The sequence below is a fragment of the Palaemon carinicauda genome, chromosome 31 (genome assembly GCF_036898095.1).
Source record: "Palaemon carinicauda isolate YSFRI2023 chromosome 31, ASM3689809v2, whole genome shotgun sequence".
NCBI classification, from domain to species: Eukaryota; Metazoa; Arthropoda; class Malacostraca; order Decapoda; family Palaemonidae; genus Palaemon; species Palaemon carinicauda.
In genome coordinates this window covers 28838173-28863217 of record NC_090755.1, presented here as the reverse complement: position 1 = coordinate 28863217, position 25045 = coordinate 28838173, and the positions used below count along the sequence as shown (strand labels likewise).

Here is a 25045-nt window from a genome sequence, read left to right as displayed (position 1 = left end):
CTCATTAAGAACGTTTTTCTTAATAATGGTATATAATTACAAGACTCGTTAAGAGTGTCAGAAGCCAACTTAAGTACATCATTCAGAAACCAAGAAACTGAGGTAGGACGAGTTGATGGTTTCAATCTGGCACAAGGTCTCGGGATGGATGAGAAATATGAATCTGTAAGGTTAATATTAAATCCAATTTGGAAAATCTTCTTCAAGGCTGATTTAATTGTTGTAATAGTATTAACTGCCAGGCCTGATTCAAATAGAGTTCTATAAAAGGTTACTGCCAGATTCATAGTCATCATCTCAGCCTTTGAGTCTCTTAAAAACTTTGCGAGTTTCTTTACAGCTGAATCATACTGTCGAAGGGTGGATTCTCTCTTATCTGATTCTAAAAATAAGGTATTCTGAGGCTCAATATCTGCATCTCTTTGAGCTGCAAGTTTCATAGAGTCCATAAAGTTAGGACACTGAATTTTTGAGGAAACTAACACACTGCAAGTTTGTACTACTGTACTTGTGTTAGTATTGGATTGGGAATCCGTTGAGGATGGAGACCCAATTCCACCAGTAGGGGAAACCAGTTGCTCTTGGGCCAGTTGGGGGCTACTAGAGCCACTTGGCCTCTGAAAGTTCTGAGTTTGTCTAGCACCTTCATTAACATATTTATTGGTGGGAATAGGTAAATTCTCTCCCAAGAATTCCAGTCCCTGGCAACAATGAGAGGCCGCTGGAACTCATAGCACCCTCACACAAAGTGTATTAGTAAACTTAGGGTTTAAATACCTTGTTTAGGGAGCCTTCATGCAGGGATAAACAATAAAAGTACAAAGTAAGGTTATCATAATAATGTTTTGATTTTTATAAGAAAAAAGGGAAAATTTATAGCAAATCTTTGGGCGCGGATTACTCAAAAACATAATTATTCACACTTTGGTACATTTTTCTCTTTTATTTATTGTTAAATTTTAGAGGGAAAGATATCATTGAAAAGAAGAATAAAAATCCCACAATATTGTGTAACAGAATTTTGATTTTTGTTTTTCTCTTTTTTTCATGATCATTTTGCTTCTAAAAAAAAAAAAAATAAATAAGAAAAATTAAAACAAAAAATCTGTCGCACAGAGTTATTCGGTTTATAAACAAGTTTTGATGGTATGATTTTCAATACAATTGGTGTCATATTAGTGAAGAAAAATCTAAATTTTTTTTTCAAATCATGAATTTTGCTAATAAATCAAAAGTTTTTGATCAGATGACTATATTTTAATATGATGAAGGTATCATGTCTGAAACATATATAAAAATGGTGTATTTTGAATAATTAGAAAAAAAAATGCAGGACATAGCGGACGGTCCCCTCCAGGAAAATTATGCGAGATAGGATGTAGGTATGCTAAAGTTAATGGCTGACAGCTTTTATTGGAAAGATTCGAGGTACAGTGCTCAAGATTAAGATTTTTGGAATAAAATGATCAAAGCCATAGAAGATGGACAGTCTATTATATATCTGGATGAAACTTTGGTGAACCAAAATTACTCTCGAAAAATGCTGGATAGATAACACAGCAAAGAGTGCAACAGTAATTAAAGTGCCGACAGGAAAGAGAAGGAGGCTCATTGTATCACATGCCAGATCAAAAGAAGGATTTTTTCCCAATGCAGAACTCATATTCAGTATGTAAAATGACAACGGAGACTATCACAGTTAAATGAACTGTGTCGTATTTGAACAATCGTTCCCTAAGCGGTTGCTACAGAATGTATCACCATCTTCCATAATTTTAATGGATAACGCAGCTTATCATACAGCAAAAGTACATAAACCTCCCACAGCATAAAAAACAAGGCACAAATAAAAGAATGGCTCATCAAAAAAGGCGCAGTACCTAGAGACAATATTTTGATTTCACTTTTTGGAAATGGTCAAGGGATACTCCTGAAATACAGATAATGCTTACGTGATAGATAAAATTGCAGTGAAAATGGTCGCATACTATTCCCAATGTAATCTAGTTTAACTTATTTTGGACACAGTGAAGACCTATGCAGCCAAAAAAAAAATTAACTATTTCAAAATGGTAGATTTAAGGGTACCTTTAAGAGAAGCATTACATTCCGGGATAAAAGAAATTGGGCGAATGCCGTAAAACACTTGGCCAAAAAATTACAGAAGAAAGATGCAAAGCAAGATGTGGTTATCGATAAATATATTGATTCTTTAGTAAGAAGTCTTGAGGCCCCTGATGAGGAATCTTCTTAAAATCTTACGTTATTATCTATACATTATTAATAAAGAAGTTTCTGTTGTATGTCAAAAGACTAATTTCAAAATAAAAGTTAGATGTATCAAATTATTATTATTATTATTATTATTATTATTATTATTATTATTATTATTGCTATTATTATTATTATTATTGCTATTATTATTATTATTATTATTATTATTATTATTATTATTATTATTATTATTAGTCAAGCTATAACCCAACTGAGATGGGAAACAAATAAAGAAAAAGAAATAAAGAAATGATATAAAGATAAAATATAAAAATAACAAAAAGACAAATAGTTATTGTATCATTAAAGAAATGTTAAAATCAAATTAATACCAATAAGAAACTGAAAGCGTGTTGATCTGCCAACAAAAAGAATAGAGAGACAGACATTATGAAAAAAAAAAACTTCGGCTCTGGCCTTTTGAGGAAGATAATCTTTCTATAGGTCATCGATTCACAAAGGAGATTACGTAAATATGGGGTGAGAAGCTATACTACGAAGTTGGAAAAAGGGCAATGAGTGTTTTTCGTCATTAGGTACACCTTGACCTTCTTCATAAATTTGACAGAGTAGTCTAAATCATCGGCGAAATAGTCGACCAAGGGGAGGAATAATGTCGGCATGCCCAACCTATCGGCTACTCTGTGGCACCGTCATGGCACATGTATGTGCAGTATGGTGACTATACTATTTTGCTGACATAATATACAATGGCAACCATATTAAATGATAGGTTAAGCTCATATGAATAGTATATATATTTGATCATGCCTTTAAAAAGATATCGCCTTTAAGAATACAAAATTTTCCCGATCGAAAAAGTGATGCCACAAACAAAAAGACAAGCAAGTTGTTTTCGTCCCTAATTCCGGATTTCCTTCGCTAGGACATGCTACAGTTCATTATTGAATAACAAAAATATAATCTTAAGGCTTACCTCAAAAGGGGAAATACAGGAATTTGTTTTAAAAAACATCCATTGCAGATAGAAACACAAGATGAGAAGACTACACGTCTATATGCTAGCAGATTTTTCACGCCTCGTGTTTTAGTAATGTACAACGTTGACCAACTGAGAGTGAAATAGTGCCAAGACTCTGTTATCTGATTTAAAATTTGTTTGGGGTTTTGCTTTCCCCTTCCTTTCATTTATCTTACTCCTAAGTGTACAGCAGAGATTTAATTAAAAATATTAGAAGATGATGAATCAATTCATTAAAAAATAAATACTAATTGGAACATTTCCTCCCATTACACTTTGGCTTATTCTTTTATGGAAGTTCTCACTTGATTCTGTTTTTCTTTTACTGTTATGGAGTTGTCAAACACAGTATGCAGGAATCTTTTTGTAAAGACTTATTGCATGATTTACTCAAAATAAGATTAAAAAGATTTACACATGTACATGTAACTAGTATTTTTACATTACATTTATTTCAGGTTCACAGTCATAAAAAGAGAGGCTGTCATGCATCTACACGCAAACTTAAAGTACCTCCAGACTTCCAGGTAATTGTCCTATGTTGTCTAAAATTTAGCTTTCCTCATTCAGACAATTTTTTTGGTTGAATTCTTATCAAATCTTTAGAAAGACCATCATTTATAAATTTGGAACTCCCATAAAAAAGAAACAATAACTTAGGACTCTCAATAGTGCTTAGTGGAAATGATAAATGTTTACTTACAAAAGTCGATTAATACTAAACCTTAATATCTGTGGTTTGCATGAGCAAAAAATTTTCTTATATGTTGACCAGTCTGATTTTGTGTGAAATTACATGTAAACTTGAATTTGTTACCTAAACCATATTACTCCAGAGTGCCAAGTTTTACCTTTAAATTATTCATCTTTAATCTTTCTTATATCTGAGATTTTGATAGGAAAATTACTGGTAAATCACAATGATAGGTGAGAAAATCCCCAGCTAGCTATTTAGCTGTTTGGAGTAGCAAATGCTGAATCTTATCTTTCCAAAGCGTAACATACTGTATTGCTTAATATATGGTATCTTTTATGTAACACTAGATGTTCTGTGTAAAATAATAATTAATTTGATGACTTCTGTAACCTATAATTCATTGCTATTTTCTCTAAGAAGCCTGAAAAGTTTGACCACCATAAAAGAAAAAATGTTTTTATAACATGATGTCCATGAGAGGAGTGGACATTATTTGTAATTGATATATTGGTTTGTACTTGATACTTTTATTGCGAATTGTTCAATCATGCCTCCTGAATTTGTTTAACTAAGTTTCTTTGAGGAAATGTGAGGTGAATAGCTATGATAGAGTCAGACTGATCACTCCAGTTTGGTTTAGCTCTAGTGTATGAATTCCATCCTGCTTTGTTGCTTGGAACCAGCTCTAGTGTAAGTGTTAGGCTAGCTTGGGTTACTTCTTGAAGAACCAAGGTAGACTCTTTATTTTAAATACTCTATTCAAGATTTATTTACATTTTTGTTCAGACACCAGAATACAAACCTTTCGCTCTTTATTAGATAATATACTTTCGGCGAAGCTGAAACTACCCATGAGACTTTTAGCGAGGTGTAACTACAACACCGCTAGTTAGCGTGGGGATAGGGGGTTAGTACCGAATACCCTGCTCTCACAGACAAACCTGTGTTCTATCGTCACTTTTTACTTTTGGCTCGGTAAGAGTAGACGTTCGTCTCTCTCTCCACCCAATTTTTTAACTGGCCTTTCATTAATTTTCTTTTGTTTTTTCTTGTATATATCTTCACATACTGTACATAGTTTACCACCCCCCCCCCTTGACATTCGTGAGGGTTAGGGACCAGACCCCCTCGTGAATAGGTCAAATTCCCGAATATTTAAAAAGCCATTTAAAAACGCTTGTAACTGCCTATTATGATATAAAAAAATATGTAATAACCTCAAGAAATATCATCATAAACAATTTAGAATAATTTAAGAATAGCTTCAAGACATTTTCTAGAAAAATATACAGAATGTGGTTCATGAATGCCAATTAACAAAATACCATAACACAATTCTTACATACAATGCTATACAATATTTTACTTAAATTATTACAGTTACCCTTACTGTAAAGAGGTACGCTTACTATCATGCATAAACAAACCGTTTTCTTTAATTGGCTCATATTTTTAATAGTTGGTAGTATATTGTACAGTACAATACAATAATACAATAAATAACCTGCCTGGTTTTTTTACACACTTGTATTTTTAAGCTATTTTATTGTATTACCAGAAAGATTTTTTTGATGTTAATACAGTCAGGCCTCATTCTTTGCGATAGTTAGGTTACAGACACAGGCGTGAAAAACAAATTTTTGCGAATAAATTCTGCACTAGGGTGGGCTACCTCCTAACCTAAAAAGTCACTGCTCCTTGCCAGGAGTGGGTGCCAGAGCTGATGATTAACCCAGTAAATACTGCTTAATATTGTTTTAATTTTTTTTTTTTTTTACAACAATTTACAATCATATGTACAGTGTACAGTACATTTGCACACATGTATACTACATAGTGGACACAGAAATGTTACAGTACAGTAATGTGCTAATGTAAAGTTACCGAGTCATCATCATCCCTTTACTGTTCTGTATAACAAAAGTTGTTCCTATCTAGTAATACTGTACTGTAACCTAATACTCACTGATACTGAAGTGTATATTACTGTAATATATGAACAGTAATATTACTACAGTACAGCTTAATTGAACTTACTGTAAGTGTTCAGTGTTTTCGTTCAAGGCTCGTAGCCTACGCTGCTACTCTACAAGCATTACACAACTTCTTATGTGTTGTCTCTTGCGCAGTATGTTATCTATACTTTCTTAAACTAAAATACAGCTTATTTTATAAACTAAAAATGTAAATATCTCGATAATTGTTTCTTTTGAATGAATAAAAAAAAACTATGCATTCGATTACTTTTCAACAGCTTATCTCTCTCTCTCTCTCTCTCTCTCTCTCTCTCTCTCTCTCTCTCTCTCTCTCTCTCTCTATCTCTCTCTCTCTCTCTCTCTCTCTCTCTCTCTCTCTCTCTCTCTCTCTCTCTCTCTCTCTCTCTCTCTCTCATATTCAATTTCGTTTTGGAAGCATTATTGCATTCTAGAGAATAACGATTATTTAAATAGTTAATTGAGCTTTATTAAAATATTTATGTACTTTTTTTTAAATTTTGGGTGTATTTTATCAATCTAAGTATTTTGGGTGCCGTATCTGATCAGCACACAAACTACTTAGATTGATCAAATAAACCCAAAATTAAAACAAAAGCACAAATGTTTTATCAAAGCACAATTAACTATTTAAATCATTGTAATTCTCTAAAATGCAATAATATTTCTGAAACGGAATTGCATATTTATATACAGAGAGAGAGAGAGAGAGAGAGAGAGAGAGAGAGAGAGAGAGAGAGAGAGAGAGAGAGAGAGAGAGAGAGAGAAAATATATTAGTTCTCTCTTATTCAATGTAAGGATGCCAGAAAACTTTCCTCTTTTATATTTACACTATTCCAGTCTATGTGACCTATAATATCCGAAAATTATTGCTAGAATTGTAAAAAATATTAATATTAAGATAAAACAGAAAAAAATGAATAATATAGCTAAGCCATCGCTAAAGGACAGAGAGGGGAAGAGAAAAGGGTCCTGTATCAAGTGTAGAAGAAGGCGGCAGGATTGCCGCCACTTCCACACAAGACTGAAACATTGTTTCAGTATCGGCGCCATCCTAGGCAGCAGAAGAATATCTATTCTTCAGCCTAGGGTCTGCCGAAGCAGGACTAGTCTTCTAGACCGCAGGGGAGAAGGTGGCGGCATCATACTACCACTTCAAGTGTGGTCTAGGGAGGCTTAGCCTCCTATGTCCGCAGCTCTAAGCCGGCAGGGGAGTGACTACTCACCCTGCCGCTAGCAGAAAGACTGAATACTCTGAGGTTCTGTCGAAAACACTAGCCGACATACTCGCTGGCAAGGGTGGAAGACAGAAAACACTAGCCTAGTCAAGCCTGAGTGAACTACTCTATGGCAAGATTAAGATAGGGTTGTCGCCTGTGGCAGCACTCAGAGGGAAGAAGGGATTGCCCTTAAATCTCCACAGGAGACAAGTATCGAGTTATATGATTAATTCTAGGAGATGTACTATCTCCTGTTGAATTGATAAACGGATTTTGAGCGAAGCGAAAAATCTATTTTTGGGTGAGATAGCCATGTCGTCCTGATGGAAGGTTCCTTCAGTAGCTTCCTAAGTGTATATATGACTACAGTAGATATTCTCAGAGAATTAAACTAAAGGTTTCACTGAATTCTAACTTCTGGCGCGAGTACCCATAAGGTTTCCCTTTAGGATATCGTATAATAACGGGACGTATGCTTGACACGCCACACAGCTATCTGCACCCCACATAGCGTTTACGCTTCGAGGGGGAAGTTGGTGGCAAGTTATGGGAGGAGCCGTTACAAACTTCTCCTCCTCCGTTACTGTTACGGTACTCGGATGACGTCATAAACGACGCCATGTTGGCCGCCATCTTGGTTCATGACACAGTAAAATTGGGAGGGGCCTGCCAAGGCCTAAAATAGAGAAAATGGCGGGTTCATCAGGACGACATGGCTATCTCACCCAAAAATAGATTTTTCGGTTCGCTCAAAATCCGTTTTTTGGGCTTAGGCCATGTCGTCCTGTTGGAAGTGTACCAGTGAATTAATGTATCGTGGATTTTTCCCTTTTAGTAGTGCCTTCGACTTCTAAACAATATTCCTTTGGTCTAATGACCACAGAGACCTTGTGACATTACCGGTATATGTCACCTCAAATAAACATGTGCTATGTTACCGCTTCCTGTCCCCCCAGCAGGGATGAGTCCTATTGGACTTATGGAAAGTCTCGAAGTTACTTGATAAAGAAACTCGCCCAGCATCAGAAGTACCTGCCGGTCCCAGAGCCAGATAGAAGATAAGGTAAGTACAACGTGTTGGAACAAATTACCTTAGTCTAGATGAGTTTGTATAAATGAAGGAACAATAGTATTTCATTGTTCAGATATATTTACATATTATAGAGGGAATTAAAACTCTCAAACAGTATTTTATTACAATATTAGGGCGAAATACGACGCAAGAGTAAAGCAAATTCTTGTATTTGGGCTTAAATAAGAATTAGCATACATGAAAGTAATAAATGTAAATTGTAATGGAATGCAAATCAGTTACATAGACTTGGGACATTAATAGAAATAGATGTGGTATCTGAAAAGGAAAACTTGCCATCATACACGTTAATTCCATAGGAATTATAAGTCTTTCTAGAATGTCTTATATGCACTTCATGTTAGGAGCATGTGGCACAAGTGTTTTAGTCTATGTGACTTCACCTTAGTATAAGAACAGTCCGTAGTGTCACTTGGTGGCACTATTTTCACTATGTTGCGCACTAGGGTCAACACAGACACCCTTAGAGTTAAAGTCCCAAATAACTCACTGTTCATCGCAGCACTAAGCAGCAGGTTTTAACACTACCTGCAGCTACCACGAAGCGTTTCAATTCGTGCGCCTGCTTCACATAGTGTTTGAAAAACACTCTTGAAGACTTCCAGCCTGTGAATGAACGAAGACTTTCTAAGTCCAGTGACTGGAAGAAATTCAGGGAAGAGGCAACTTTCCTGGGATCGTGACCTGCGGGTGTACTGTCAGGATCCGCTCTGCGAATAAAGTAGGTGATCTTCGCCCTTGGTTGTTTGAGTGACAAATCAGAACCCGATGTTTCCCCTTTAAAGAGCTGTCCTCCACCGAAGTCCGAAGTTCTTCGAAGGTAGACCTTTAGGCTCTCCACTGGGCACAGAGAGATATCCTCCTTCAGAGGGCAGATTCTCCAGGGACCCCACCTTTTGGTGGGTAGCTCATTCTTGGGGAGAAACGTTGGGTCAGGAAAGAGGGTGAGCTCGCCTGTTTCTGCGAACTGGATCTGGCTTTCTTCCCTTGATAATGCCACAATTTCACTGACTCTAGCCCCCAAGGCGAGAGCAAATAAGAAAATCACTTTGAGTCAAATCTTTCAGAGGGCAAGTTTCATTGTCCAAACTTGAGGCAAAATGGAGCACCTTGTCACGAGACTAGGAGATGGGTCTCGGCGGGGATGCGGGTCTGATTCTAGCACATGCCTTCGGCAACTTGTTGAAGATGTCACTAGACAGGTTTATTTGGAAGGCATATAGTAAGGGTCTTGTCAGGGACGATTTGCAGGTGGAAATCGTGTTGGCTGCCAAGCCTTGTCCATGAAGGTGAATGAAGAAGGACAAACAGAAATCTATTGATATTTCTGTAGGATTTCTAGCCTTGACAAAGGACACCCATTTCTTCCAAGATGACTAGTGTTGCCTTCAGGTAGATTTTGTTTTATATTCCTCTAAGAAGTCTAAGCTTTTCTTCGAGATCCCAAACCTCTTCTTGACGGCTAGGGAGAGAAAATCATGAGATGAAGGTCTCGGGTTTTCTTCGATGAAGCGAAGACAGTCGACTTCTGAACTTGTTGGGTTAGAACTGGATCCGGCAGGGGAATTAGCTAGGGTTGTAACTCCAGGATCAATGGGAACTAGTTGCTCCGGGGCCACTTGGGGGCCACTAGGGCCGCTATTCCTTGGAAGGATCTCGGCTTGGTGAGGACTTTTAGCAGAAGGTTGGGTGGAGGGAACAGGTAAATCTTGGTCCATCTTTTCCAATCCAGGGACATGGCGTCCACCGCTTCCGCTCAGGGGTCCTCGTATGGGGCCACGTAGCAAGGAAGTTGTTTGTTGTCGCTCGATGCGAAGAGGTCGATCTGCAGTTCCGGGACTTCTTGGGAGATGAAGGAGAATGAGTCTGCATTTAGGGACCATTCTGACTCTATCGGGGCTGTCCTGGATAGAGCATCCGCTGTCACGTTGCGGAATCCTTGTAGGTGAACTGCTGAGAGGTGCCATCTTTTCTTCTCCGCAAGGCAGAAGATGGGCAGCAACACTTGGTTGAGTTGGGGCGATCTTGAGCCCTGACGGTTGAGACATCTGACCACGACGTCGCTGTCCAGGGTCAGTCGAATGTGGACTGAGGGACGTGGAGACAGCCTCTTTAGGGTGAGAAGAACTGCCATGGCCTCCAAGATGTTGATGTGAATCATCTTGAATAGGGGAGACCATGTTCCTTGAACTTGACGCTGATGGGAGTGACCCCCCCATCCTTCTAGCGATGCGTCCGTATGGATAACGACCGAGGGAGGCGGTAGTTGAAGAGGTACCAAGCTTTTAAGGTTCTTTGCCTCCGACCACGGCTTGAGGAGTGATCGTAGTCGAGTCGGCAGAGGTCTCTTGAGATCTCTTCGAGCGTTTGATGCATATCTTCTCCAGACTCCCGATGCATGTTTTAGTTGTGCTCGTAGCACTGGATCTGTCACTGAAGCAAACTGAAGGGAGCCAACTACCCGTTCCTGTTGTCGTCTTGAAATCCGTTTGGATTTGAGGAGTGTCTTGACAGATCCTGCTATTTCCTTTCTCTTCTTTAGTGGAATGGAACGACGGTGTGACTGAAGGTCCCAATGGATTCCTAGCCGTTGGAACTTCTGAGCTGGAGAAAGTCTAGACTTTTTGGTGTTGATCATGAAGCCCAAATGTTCCAAGAATTGGATTACCTTTGTGGAAGCTTGCAGGCATTCTTCTTCTGATGCTGCCCACACCAGCCAATCGTCCAGGTAAGCCATCACCTGGGCGCCTTGTAAGCGTAGCTGTTGAACGATCGTCTCTGCGAGCTTTGTGAATATCCTTGGGGCTATGTTTAGCCCGAAGAGCATGGCTCTGAAGGCGTACTGTCTTCTTTGATGCCTGAATCCTAGGTAGGAGGAGGTCTGGCGATTCATTGGAATGTGCCAGTAGGCGTCTGCCATGTCTATTGAGACTGTGTATGCCTTTTGAGGCAGTAGGGCTCTTATGTGTAGAAGAGTCAGCATTTTGAACTTGTCGTTCACTATGAGCTTGTTGAGAGGGGACAAGTCCAGAATGACTTTGAGTTTGTCGGAGTCCTTCTTGGGAACACAGAATAGTCTTCCTTGGAACTTGGTGGACTTTACCCTCTTGATCACCTTCTTGTTTAAGAGTTCTTGGACGTATTCTTCCAGAACGGGGGTGAAGTGTTGGAAGAATTGGTGGAAAGCTGGTGGTGGTGTTACCCAGCTCCACCCTAGACCGTTCCTGATAATGTTGTGAGCCCAGGGATCAAAGGTCCAACGATCCTGGAAAAGGCGGAGTCTTCCTCCCACCGGAAGCATCTCATTGCTTCTGGTTGCCCGAGGGTTTACCACCTCTGCCGCTTGCTCCCTTTCCTCCTTTCCCTCTGGAGGGACGCCGAGAGGAGTCTCTGCCGATGCCTCTACCTCTGGGACGAAAGGTAGTCGATTGGCTTTCGTAGGCGGGCGTGAAGGCTGGTGACTGAGTCACCACCGGCTGGGGTACCAGTTGGAAGGTTTGTTGGGGCTGACCCACCAACTGGGGAGCAGCGGTTGACGGAAACTGGCGTTTAGCCTGACGCTGCTGAGGTCTAGGCTTGTTGGATTTCTTCTTCGGTTGGGGGCCCTCATCCTGAGAAGATTTCCTTTTACCTGACCTGCCCCACTTTTGGAGAAGGTTCCGGTTCTCCGTGGCGGTCCTGTCAACGATCTCTTTCACGAGGTCATTGGGAAAGAGATCTTTCCCCCAAATGTTGGAGGAAATCAGCTTCCTTGGTTCGTGTTTGATGGTGGCATTCGCAAACACGAACTCTCTGCAGGCTCTCCGTGCCCTGATGAAGCTATAAAAGTCCTTTGTCAGGGTAGCAAGGTGGGTCTTGGCCAAGACCATGTAGAAGCCTGTGGTCCGTTGTTCCCCAGCCATCGTCTCCATTTGCACCTGGAGGGAAAGGGAGGCGGCCAGCCTCTCTTTCGTGTTCTGCTCCCGACGAAGAAGATATTCGGAGAGCTTAGGGAGGTTTTTGTTGAACTGACGTCCAGCGATGTCGGCCTCCAACTTTCCCACAGAGAAAGTTAACTGGATGTCTTTCCAGTTCTTGTCGTCAGGGGGTAGGGCAAGGGAGAGGGGCCTACATTCCTCCAATGTAGGGCAGGGTTTTCCTTCCTCCACCGCCTTCAACACTGCTAGGAGGGACTTCTCCGCGAAGGGGAAGACCATGGTGGTAGGAGCAAGAAAAGACGGGTGTTTCTTGCTCAGGGCCGGCACCTTGGAGTTGGTGTAGCCCTTGTCCTTCAGACAACCGGCTAGCAGAGATTGAGCCTTTGCGTGGTCAAACACAATGACCTCTTTAGGCTCGGTTTCTTCCTTGGAAACGGGTTTGGACTTGAGGCGAATGTAGCAGTCCGGATATGCTTCGAAGCTAGGCCAGAATTCCACCTCTTCAAGGGGGACGGCGCCTAGCTAGTCGTTTACGAATATCCTGCCGCTAGTGATAGGCATGTGCTCTGCATGCCTCCATGGGTTTGTCACAGAGCAGGCTGGAAGGTCCTTCACGGTGATCTTCCTCTGGGGTTGCTTCGTTAAACGAAGGATTTCCTTAATGAAATCCTCGTCCCTCTGGTGGAGTCTCACATCAAGGTCCGCAATCAAGGCTTGGAAATTATCCACGGGTGTGTCCGCTCTTGTGGGCATAGGAGTGGACGATGTAGAGGGGACTAGTTCTGAGATGACTACGGAAGTGATAGAGGGTGTAGGGGCACCTTCTTCTTCGGAGTCAGGAGCCTCTGTAGGTTCCTCTTCTCGACCCTCGGGGTCCTCTAGGTGGTATCCGACACCTCTGACATCCGCTCATCATCATCAAGGTGGATGTCCTGGAGTGCGTCCGAAACGTCTGGATCAACCGGCAGTTGGACACAGGGGATCTCCAGTTTGGGGATGACGGCCTCTGCAGATGCCTTAGGGAAGAGCAAAGCTCTCATCTTCTCACTAGGGAGATAGGGCCCCGTGGCATTCTTCTGGAAACCACGCACCCACTTGCGTAGTTTCTCGCGAGCGATGTCCCTGGCCTCCGCTGACGGGGGAGACTCGAACGCCTCGTTGAGCAGGTCCTTGCAAACTGTGCAAACCTGCGGGTCCCAATATCGCAGAGATCCTTGGGTGACGGAGCAGCTGGCGTGGGTTCGGCACGCCAGGTGGCCGTAGAAGTCACGGGGCCGAACGCTGCAAAAGGCGCTCTCACACAGGATGTACTCCTCCTGTAAAGAAGAAAGGGGTACATGAGTATTTGGAAGTCTATAACATTGACTTAAAGTAATCTTAGATTAGTCTTAAAGTAATCTTAATTACAGTATAAGATTCCTTTCCAAGTGTAAGCTTAGGATAGGTAAGCTGGAAATGAAGCAGGAAAGACACATACTTGTGAATCCCGCCCAGCCAATTGCCGCGACCTTACACCACTACTAACTAGGGCTTTCATTCGAGTAAGCCCTAAGGGGGAAGTTATCCAGTAGGGATAGAGTAGCACAGCTAGTACTTCCTCCGGGGTATTAGCAGTGGTGAAAGGGAGAGAGCTGAGTTCATTCAGCATAGTGAAAAAGGGGAAATAATTATCCCCAATTCGAATAAGTCCCAGCAAGGGACTGCGCATGGATGCACAGAGTATGCTAGAAAGTATTTACTGCATAACTATACACCATAGTTTTCTGTCTAGGGTATGTACTATACCATAGATGTACTGGCTATCGTATACTGCCATACAATAGACACTGCCGGCGTATTGCCGGCAGGGTAGAGTAAGGTGACAGTCCACTTTCGTAATATGAATTAGGTGGAGCCGGCAACCTGCCAACGCGTCGGAGGCACACCAGGCGCCGGCGAGTCTCCGATTGAGGGTAACTCCTTCCAGCCATCAGTCTATGTGACGGGGAAAGGGAGACAACCTCAAGAATTGATGGCAAATCGCCGACATGTCCGGCAGTCGGCAGGCAACCGGCTGTAGGTACTCCAACCCTAACATCAATCTATAGGACAGAGAGGAGACCTAGGCTAAGCTGTCGGCTGTTGCGGGTAGAGTTGTGCGACAGTGGACTGGCACTTGATTAAGAGAGAGAAAGCATAGAGGAAGGAAGAGGGAAGGGCTGCAGCTCACTACCCTAACCTCGCCTTCCTCGAGAAGGAGGGTTCAAATGGAAGGAAGAGTATGATCAGGCTTCCATCCAGCCGCAACTAAGCCTGCAGTCAGCTAGGGTTGCGGATGGCAGTCCAAGGGAGGACCGAAGAACACTCTAAGATAGCAGGGAGGTCTTCCGCCGGCAGACCGACCTGTCGTTATGCTATCCCATAGTTCAACTATATGCGGGAAGCTTAGCAGTTCAGACTAGCAGGCGAAAGGACCGGGCCGACCCCACAACCCGCCGGCACTCGGTCGAGTTGTAGGACGGTGGACAGAGGTGCGATGGCTAGGCCATCACCAAAGGACATAGGAGGAGGGGAAAAGGGTCCTGAGAAGGAGTGCGGGGGTTGGTGTGAGCCTTCCCCAACACTCTAAGGGGGTTCTGTTTCAGTACCGGCACTATCAAAGGTATAGGAAGAATTCATTCTCCAGCCTAGGGTAGGTTAGTACAGTAAAAGAAAGGCATGGCCGTGCCGTCCCAAACTATAAAGAAACAGAATTCCAGGGCCTGCCTAACCTAGGCTAGGGGAAGCATATCCCCTAGCCCGGAGAAGGCAGGTGTAGGACAAGTCGCTAGGCCACAGGGAGGAAGGGTCGTAACCCTACCAGGTGTGGCCTAGGGGGGAGGGCAGCCCCCCCCCCCCCCTTTTGCCATCCAGCGGAGACCAAAAGGAGAGTTCATTCACCTAATGGGGTAGCTGGGGGAAAACGACTGATACTCTGAGGTTCTGACCCCAACTCAAAGCTCATGAACTATGGCTCTGGGCAGGGAAAGAAAATCCTAGCCTAACCTCTCATGAATACGATTCAAGGTAAGGAGGGCTAGGATGTAGCCTAGGCTACCTCAGAGGGAGGAGAGATTACCTTAGTGGAAAGGTAACCCGGGAGGTGTAAAAGTATACAAAAGCCCTAAGCCATAGGTTAGGGGCAAGGGAATCGACTACCAAGATCATCAAAACCCCTTGTATACTTTCTAGAACTAGAAAAACCCATGTGCAATCACTGAATCTTATATGTATAAATGCCTAATATCTTCATTTCATAGATTAACACTAGGAACACTAATTATATCTTGCATGAAAGTAAACTAAAACGACTAGGCTATCGAGCTTAGGGTATGGGCTAGCAACTCTAGCGTCGTAAATTCTGCTACCTACACTCGCCGAAAAAACAAATACTATCGCATAATATAACTAATTCCTAGCAATGAAGACTAAATAACTAATACTGATAATTAGTGAAGAAACCAGGAAAGTTGTTCTGGCTAAATAAATAAAGCATGCGAAGCGAACAACAGCGTCAGGACACCACCGGTTTAGGCAACAGCTCCGCCATAAAACACAGTATTTAAAGATAAAAAGGCGTTACTTTACGGCCAGAGCTGATTTATACAATATAAGAATTTGGTACTCAACTTTCCAGGGGCAGAAGAGGCTGAAGATTGCGGCATGCTGGTAAATAATATCAAACAACTGGGAAAAACACCTGGTAATAGACGCTACAAGAGAAGGAATGGAGAAGGCGCGCGGTTATGACGTCAACCAACATGGCGTCGTTTATGACGTCATCTGAGTACCGTAACAGTAACGGAGGAGGAGAACTTTGTAACGGCTCCTCCCATAACTTGCCACCAACTTCCCCCTCGAAGCGTAAAGGCTATGTGGGGTGCAGATAGCTATGTAGCATGTCAAGCATACGTCCCCTGTTATTATACGATATCCTAAAGGGAAACCTTATGGGTACTCGCGCCAGAAGTTAGAATTCTGTAAAACCTCTTAGTTTAATTCTCTGGGAATATCTACTGTAGTCATATATACCCTTAGGAAGCTACTGAAGGAACCTTCCATCAGGCCAACATGGCCTAAGCCCAAAAAAACAATACACGAGGGTAACCGGGGATAATGAAAGTATACTAAAGCGCATAGGCTAGGTACCCTAGCGCAGGGCGATATCTCGGTTACCTAAATCACTGAAACTCTAACGTATACGATCGACATAAGGAAGAGGAAATTTGTATGCATAATATATCTTAACTAGTATAATTGTGCCTAAATAGCTTTCATAATTTATTAATACTATTACCACCGGGAATGTCGTTCTGCTAACTAAATAACAAATGCATAACAAATGACAGCACCCATGGCGCCTCCAGTGACTGGCCAAGCTCCAAAACACATTAAATTAAGCTAATTTTTCTGTGAAGCAGGAGCTAAAAATTATACACTGTAGAGACTAAATACTCAACTTTCCAGGGGCAGAAGCAGCTGGAGATTACATATTAAGTCCTCTCAATAACAATCAAAAACGTTAGATAACAGGGAAAACCAGTGTGCGCAATCGCTACTGAAATAGGATTGAGCACCATCTTGGATACTCGTAATAGTACGGGAAGAAGGGTAACCTTGATAACTGCTCCCCTTCAGTTTAGCCACTTTCCCCCTCGAAGCGAAAACGCTATTCGAGGTGAAGATTGCTTTGTGTCGTATCAAGATATACGTCCCCTGATTTTATGCGATATCCTTAAGGGAAATTTTAAGGAAATTCGCGCCAGGAGTTAGAATTCTGGAGACCTATAGGTCAATTCTCTGGGAATATCACTGTAGCCAAATATCCCTTAGAAAGCTACCAATAGGAACCTTCCATCAGGACGACATGGCTTGAGCCCAAAAAAGGATTATTTTACTTGAATGGACCGGCTTAGAGAAGCAAAGGAAATGAAGAGTTGAATGGTCATGTGAAAAGTTACTATGGAAAAACTTCTTTTGAATTATCTGAGGCTTGCTACTTGATTCATAACATCCTCTAGATCTTTTTTGGACCTTGAAGGTGTAGTATATGACAAAACTGGCACTTTCAGTAGGCATTCCACTTAAATTGTTATTTTAGTAAATATATGCAGTAGTTGATAGGTTTTGATGAAACTTTTTATAACTCAAAACCCTTTCAAATTCATTATTTGTGTATTGTATCCCCCCCTCTAACACTGGAAATTTCACAGCCTTGTCTACAAACTACACACAATATGAGGCGAGTTAGTGATGCATAACTCGATTTCAAGTGGTTCTTGTGTTAACCACCATATTTTTCTAAAACTGGTCGAACAATTTTTATACTTGGAGTGTGGACAAATATATGACGGATGGCTTTGTAGGAAAATCAAAAACTTTATTTATTTACTTTTTTTTTTTATTTATTTTTTTTTTGCTGATAATCTCTACCATGGCACTTAATGTTTTATTTTTTTTTTTTGGTATGCAGATGCTTGCTGATCACTGTGGATCCATCCCTCGAGTGTACATGGAACTTTTTGCCGTGGTCTGCATAGAAACATCACATTATGTTGCTTTTACCCGTTGTGGTTCTGGGGCAGATGCTACTTGGTGTTTCTTTGATTCTATGGCAGATCGTAAAGGTAAGAGCATGTGTATCAGCATGAATTTCTTTAGCTGCTAAGTTACCTCATAAATTATATGTAGGGACACAATGGTATGTTTATAACAAATGTGGGATGCAAGTTAAGGTGTCACACCTCGCCAGCTGTCTAAAATGAAATTGGTGCTCTTAAGTGCAACCCAGCTTTTTCAGGCATTTTATATACTGTACTGTACTGTAGTTTAAGTGTTTTACATTGCTGTTAATTTATATTATTTTAACAATTGGAATTTTGCTGCATTAAATAAAATTAATTAAAGCTAGAGTACAAAATTGCAATCATTGTAGCTCAAGAGTTGTATTTATTTAAATACAGGATTTTTTAATCATATAGTATTGCAGAATTTTATATAGTAGATTTTCATCTTCATTTTGAATAATTTAAAAAGAAAATTATATCTTAATCAGGGGAACAGCATGGGTATAACATACCAACTGTCGTTGAATGTGGCGACTTGATGCAGTGGGTTGGGGAGGAGGGAAGCCAGATGCTTCATGCTGTTACTGATAACAAGGCCTTACCTGATTTACCTCGTCGACTCTTATGTGATGCTTACATGTGTTTCTACATGAGCCCAAAGGTGATGATGTATAGGTAAGCCACTGATGTGCTGATCATGCTACAAGTATTGAATGACCTAGATTCAATTTTGACAAATATACTGAATAATGAATATATATAGAAATTTTAAAAGTTTTATTACTTTTAAGTTCCACTTATGCAAGAATTATTAGGTCCTGTTCATCGAGTGCTTGGCAGAATATACCGACTCAATTTGTTTTTGGGTCATCTACAGAGCATGAATGAAAACAAATAAAATAGTACCGGGACTCAATTGTTTAAAGATGAAGTTTGAATTACACAATGTTTTATTCATTACAGCGTAATAAATTTCAAATGCACGCTGTATTGGTTTTAATTGAGGTGACCAAAAAAGACAATGTTCTAACTATACATTAGACTGAAACTAATTATTTTTATGAACCTCCCCTGATGTTAACCTGGATCTTAAATTTTGGTAAGACTTACATTTCTCAGTGTATGGAAAAACGTATCCTCAATGATAAAAAGAATGATACTGTATGTATATTATTAGGCTTAAATGATATGTATACTTTTTATCAATTCAACCATGCCACCAAGTCAAAATAGTACACCATGTGGTTATAAAGTAATTTTGATTTCAGGAGAATTATAAGTAATATTTAAATAGATTTGTAATGTTGTAAAGAATACTATAAAATGTTAAATTTTGAGAGTTTACTGCTTGATAACTATACATCTTGGCTAAGTACTGAGCTAATTTTGAGCTTTTTAATGCTATGGTTTTAAAACCTTTATTGCTCTCTTTTGTATCCTGGTTTTTAGTCCTTTTACATAGTGATAAAGAAAAATTCAGTTCCCCTGTGTCTAAAAGATAATTTTCATTCATGTGTGAATTACAGTGCAGTAGCAGGTTGATGAAAATAATAAGAAACGTGGATTATTGTTCCATAGACTTTGGTAATACTGTTTAGTACTAGTTATTCATCAGAAGGTTCAGAAAAGCATGGAATTAAGCGCAGTGAAAATGATCTGTACCAGACAAGAATTTGGATAGAAAGTCTATAACAGAAGTGACTGAAGCAAGCTTGTAACATGCCTAGCCCTGTGCAGGAAATAACCAAACAGAAAAACAGGAATGATAGTCGGGATCGTAGGCGTGAGCTTTCCAGCTTTAAATATGGGTACTAGTGACAAGATATTCAGGGTGGCTGAAGTTGGAAGCAAGTATTAATAGTTTTTCCATCTTGATAAGTTTCCCACGGCCACTTGATGATTTTCATGTGTATAGATTTTATATATTGACTATAAATTGAAGGGTATTATTTATATTTAAACATTACTGTTGATTCTATGAATGTTCAGATCCTTAAATAAGTACCATAGTATTTTGAAGGATTCATATACTTTGCTTAAGTTAGATTGCTAGAATACTGATTTCAAAATTTTTCCAAGCTGAAATACACAGCAACAACATTAGCCCTTAGATATATTAACTTAGTTTTTGTGGCTATAATTGACAGTGAATTGAAAATCTATCCAGGCCAGAGTGAAGGAAAGTGGCTTTTATTTGCTTAATTTTGAATTTTCATTTTGCCTATTGTTGTTAGAATCATCATATACAAATACTTTAGGTAGTTAATACTTCATAAACCAGCTGTTTGTATAAAGAAGTCAGTTCAATATAATGTTAAAAACAAATCCTTAGGATCATCTATACGAGTTATTTTGACTTGGTGGATGATTTGAAGTGTCTGATAATAATACAGTAATGGTAATAAAGATAAATTTATTCAGTCAGGAAATGTTTTAAAGTTTTTCTTTAATTCATGTAGTTTAGATTTCCCTTTATGAAGAGCTAATCTGTTGTACCCCCTAAAAGAGCTGGATTGTCTCTGTTGTCTGGTATTATATAACTATAATATTGACCTGTTAGCTCTCCTGGAAGAACTTTTCTCCTCCTTCCCCTCTTTGAGTATTAGTAACAAAGCATAGCATGATATAATGCTTCCATTTCTTACTCCTGTTATGCAGGAGATTTACTGAACCTTCTGAATTCAATGTAAATTTGTATTATAATATCACGTCATCTGTTACTCACAGGAAAATCCTAGCGCAAAGGTTGAATGTAATGGTTTTGTGAGGGTGATAATTTTTAGTGTTTCATTTTACATTTTAGTGTCACTAGCATATCTTTATGTTTACTAAAATTCATGTGCTGTATTGTACTTGGTAAGCTGAATTGTCACTAGATGGTAAAAAATGTTATCCAGTACAGTATTGATTTATAAATTGTAACTTTGAAACAATGAGATATCTATATTTCAGATGATGAAGCATAAAGAAATCATAGATTCTCTTCCTTTTTATTGTGAATTACAGTTAGTGACAGATTATTTCTAGATTAGTTTTGTGAATATAAAGTCCGGTTTATAGAGGCAAGGGTTGTGTTTTTTGTTTTGAAAAATGTATACATTTTTGTGAAACACTGTTCAAGAAAACTTGATGTCTACAATAATGAAAGGACAAGTTTTCTTTTGCAGTTGTTTGTTTCTTTTGAGCTAAATAGAGAGAGGGATTATCATGTAAGTTAATTCTGCTCAGATTATCAGTACGTTGATTTGATCTAGTAGCGAGAATAAATAATATGAAGGATGCGTAGTATTATTTTATTGGAGGTTTAACTCCTACATCAAATAGTAGTCAGTGTTAGGTGTAAAGTATTATTTTTTTAGAAACATTAAGTCAATCATATCTGTTAGGTGTACTTTATATTTTAGAGATTTTGGTTTACATTGACGCTGATCAGGAAAGGAAATTTCAGGGCCTTGTCAAAAGACAAGGAATGTTCATGAAGCTTTAAATTCTCTCATAAAAGTTTGCCTGAAGAGAAATACAAAATTATGAGGCCTTGAAAATTTTATATAAAAGTTGAATCTTCTTAGCAGAGCATTGAAAAATAGACCACTTGTAGATTTTATATGGTTACGAGGGAAATAAAATTGTTAAATATACTTCGTATCAAATCTCATGCTAATAATTATCATACGTTGCAGAATAATTCATCAGGGATAAATGTATTTATGTTCTTTTAAGGAAAGTTGTGATCATTATAGAAATGTATAAACCACTACTGTATTTTTAATTACAACGAATTTTTTCATCATTATCCCTTATTTAAAGCTTTTGAGATGTCAAGCATCTGAATACCGACAATTTTGTCACAGAATTGTTCCAGTGAACTATTGCAATAATTTTCATGTGTTATAAAGTTGCTTATCTGATATTGTGCCAAAAAGGTGTAAAGATCTGGAATGTAAATGCCGTTGATAGTTTATTTTGCTACATACTGGATTAGATGAACAAAAATAAAGTTCTGAAGTTAGAGGATATTGTGGTTATTGTTAAGAGAAATTGAAATGTACTGTAAATAGATATATTTTTTGACCTATTGAAAACCTGTTGAAATGAAAAGTTGTTTGAATTTATCATATGATATTGTACAGGTATTTTGTGAATTCAAAGGCATTTTTTTGTGATAGAATAGTTTTAGCTATCTCATGTTTCAATTGAATTCAGTAATAGTCGCTGAATAAAATATTGTACTTAATCATGCATATTTGAAGAATGATTTGCATTGTTGAATATTTGTCAATGTTTGGTCAGTATATCAAACGTAGCATCAGGCTTATTTTTGTTGTTGAAGAAAAAAATATTTGCATTAATGTTGCATGTGAATATTATATATTATTGCTCCAAAATTTCTTGAGTCATTTCAACATTTGATTTTATGGACCAAGACGACTTGAGGTCGAGTGAGGTTTCTTAGTTTTTCTTATATGTTAACTGAATGTTTTGTTTGTGTAACTTTGCAAGTTTCAAGCTTTAATTTTTGTAGTTCAGAAAATGTATGCTTAGAGAAAGCTGACTTTTATATGCAAAGTATAGCAATACAGTACTGTACAGAGGCAATCTTTGCTACATCATAATAATGGTTATGACATTTATTTTGCAACATATTTCAGGTAATTATTTTTATTTTCTTCATTCTTATTTGTGTTATACGGTATAATAAATATAGGCTACACTTGGTTGTGATTATTTTTTTTGTAAGTCAGTCTAGTTTACTTTTACCATGTCTTTTATGTTTCACCGTCATTTTGGGGGCAAGTTTATTTTAATATTTTTGTTCAGTTGTAAACAGTAGCTTGTAATACTATTTATTAAATAAATAACCAAAGACTTGATGTTTAAGTTACAGTGATAAGAGTAATGGCAAACTTATTTTAAATTAGGTTTTTCCACTTGTATACTTGAAAGTATCAGGAGGATGAACATACTTTACAGTTTAAAAGATGAGATAGCTTTTCTGTTTTGAGTGTAACTCAGTGTTCGTAGTTATTTTGCTTCAAATAACAATTCAAAATTTAACAGATCATTTTGTGTTTCATTTTGCAAAATTATATTTGAGAAGCAATCTAAGTTTTCTCACAGACACTGCTGTACTACCAGTAAATTATATTTATATTTGTAAACAAATTGCTATATGTATAACTTCCATTATTTTTATTTATTTTGTTGTGAAAGATTGTGAACTTTTAGATAAATGTATTGAGAAAATATTGTGTACCAAATGATAGGCTTACTTTCTCAAAAAGAAACCATTTTATGGTACATGTGCTTTAATCTACTAGTAGTGGAAGTAATCACTAAAAATTGAAGATAGTCTGATGGTTAGTGGTGTGATGGTTTGTGAACTATATAGTGTGAAACCACCAGCTGATTTCTCATAACTAAACATGTGCGCACAATTCTACTGGTCTAACTTTGGAGCAAGTGTTCTGGACTTTTTTTCTCAATATCATTCTCCATCAATATTTGCCATTTTCAACTTAAATTTCTCAGTGGTTGCTATCACTGCTTGTTATTTCAATATAATTGAGGTAAAATTCTTGTGTTTACCATTTTTTACACCATAAGTTGTAGATTTTTTAACTGGTTTTAAGGTGATTTTTAAGGTACTGTAAAGTTTAAAAAAAAAAATTTGTTGATTTGATTTGAATGAAGCCCATTTTTTGTATACGCTTTTAACAAATCACTACCCAGATTACATACTGGTCAATGATTGGTCACAACCTTATTTCGATTAAGTTTAGTCGTCAAGAGGTATTCTTACAAGATTTAAGGCATATTTTTGGTGGTGCTAGTAGGTATTTACCTCTTGTTAACTGACCGACTTATCTTAGTCTTGATGTCTTTCCAGTCTTGATGCCTTTCCAGTTGAACTTATTAAACGGTAAATGCATTTCATAGTCATCTTATTTTGTTATTGCTAAACACTAGTATGTTTTAAGAAAGCTATTACACTGCCGTGAACCTCATCCTCATATTAATATTTAATATACTGCCAGCAACACTTCCTGTGGCATATCTTGGCTTCTTGATCATCAATACCAAATGACCATGTCACTGTTCCATAGATTAATTTAGCTAGAGTTCACCTGTGATCTTAACTAGCCCAAAGGTAACACTTGCTCCCTGATTATCACCTATTATGTTACGCAAATCAAAGATTGCAAATTTTGATGTTACTCTATCACGCACATTAAATTTATTCGCTGATGTATGTCAACCAATTTCACTTTGGTCATTACTTACCACTGGAAAATAAATGACTGTCATAATATCTGCCATCTTTGCTACACAGATTGAAGGGTTTGAATTTGTTTAAGAAATGCATCTAATTTCTTATCAAGTTGTTGTTTTCCAGTCTTCCAAAATTATAATTATAATCACTTGCCGCATGCTAAAGTGTTATTCCTTCATTTCTGTGGTAGTGTACCCTCTATGGTAGCCAATTCAGGTACTCAATTCAGTAATTATATCAATTTGGATTAAAGCACATGTATGGTTTTCCCTATTTGCAATCATTTGCCTTTGCAAATTATTTATATTTGCTTCATTATCCATTGCTTCATACTATTTTCTACTTCATTGCCACTTGTCATTTTCTTGATAGCAAATCAGTAATGTTCCAATTGCAATGTTGATTAATAGTTTAGACATGGAGAATGTATGTATGGAATTTTAATATGCTTTGTCATAATAAATGGTTTGTATAGAGGTTTTAACTGCAGAATGTTAAGTTCTCCAAAGATTTTAGAATACAGATAAATGTTTGTACAGAGTAAAGATGTTTTGATAATGAACCTGTACAAATCCATTTTATCAAAGTTAATCCTCCATTAGTGATTTTCTTCTAGTCAGCATTACCCTTTGAAGTTTATTTGGTATTACCTCCTATCTTACAATGCCTTCAAGTATCAAGAAACAAGGTAGCAAAATGTATTGTATTGGAAAGTTATGAATATTAATATCTTCATTTTGCTAATAAACTTATGAAATATATTGTTTTTTATGGTGTATGACAACCCTAATTAATTTCCCAAGCAGTGATTTTCAAGGATCACTTTCACAGTATCACCTAATATTTCCATCTCGTAAGGGTTAGGATCCGTGCACCTCTCACAGTTATAGCCTATTTCTTATAGTCCAGTCAGTCTGGTTATATATACACCACAAACTGCAACAGAAACAAAACCATTTTTTCTCCCTCATGTTGTGCTACAAAACAACATGCTAAAAATCAAGCAAAATC

The 25045-nt window shown here is 38.5% G+C and overlaps 1 protein-coding gene across 4 annotated transcripts in view; it reads left to right on the top strand.

Annotated features, from left to right (window-relative positions):
- The window catches only part of CYLD (ubiquitin carboxyl-terminal hydrolase CYLD), a 239003-nt gene extending 214210 nt beyond the window's left edge, over positions 1-24793 (top strand). For all 4 annotated transcript variants that reach the window (XM_068355082.1, XM_068355080.1, XM_068355081.1 and 1 more), the window contains 3 exons: positions 3715-3783; positions 17670-17823; positions 18252-24793. In XM_068355082.1, coding sequence (XP_068211183.1) covers positions 3715-3783; positions 17670-17823; positions 18252-18442 — 414 coding nt within the window. In that variant the 3' untranslated portion in view covers positions 18443-24793. The remainder of the gene's footprint in view (positions 1-3714; positions 3784-17669; positions 17824-18251) is intronic.
- The last annotated feature ends 252 nt before the right edge of the window (positions 24794-25045 follow it).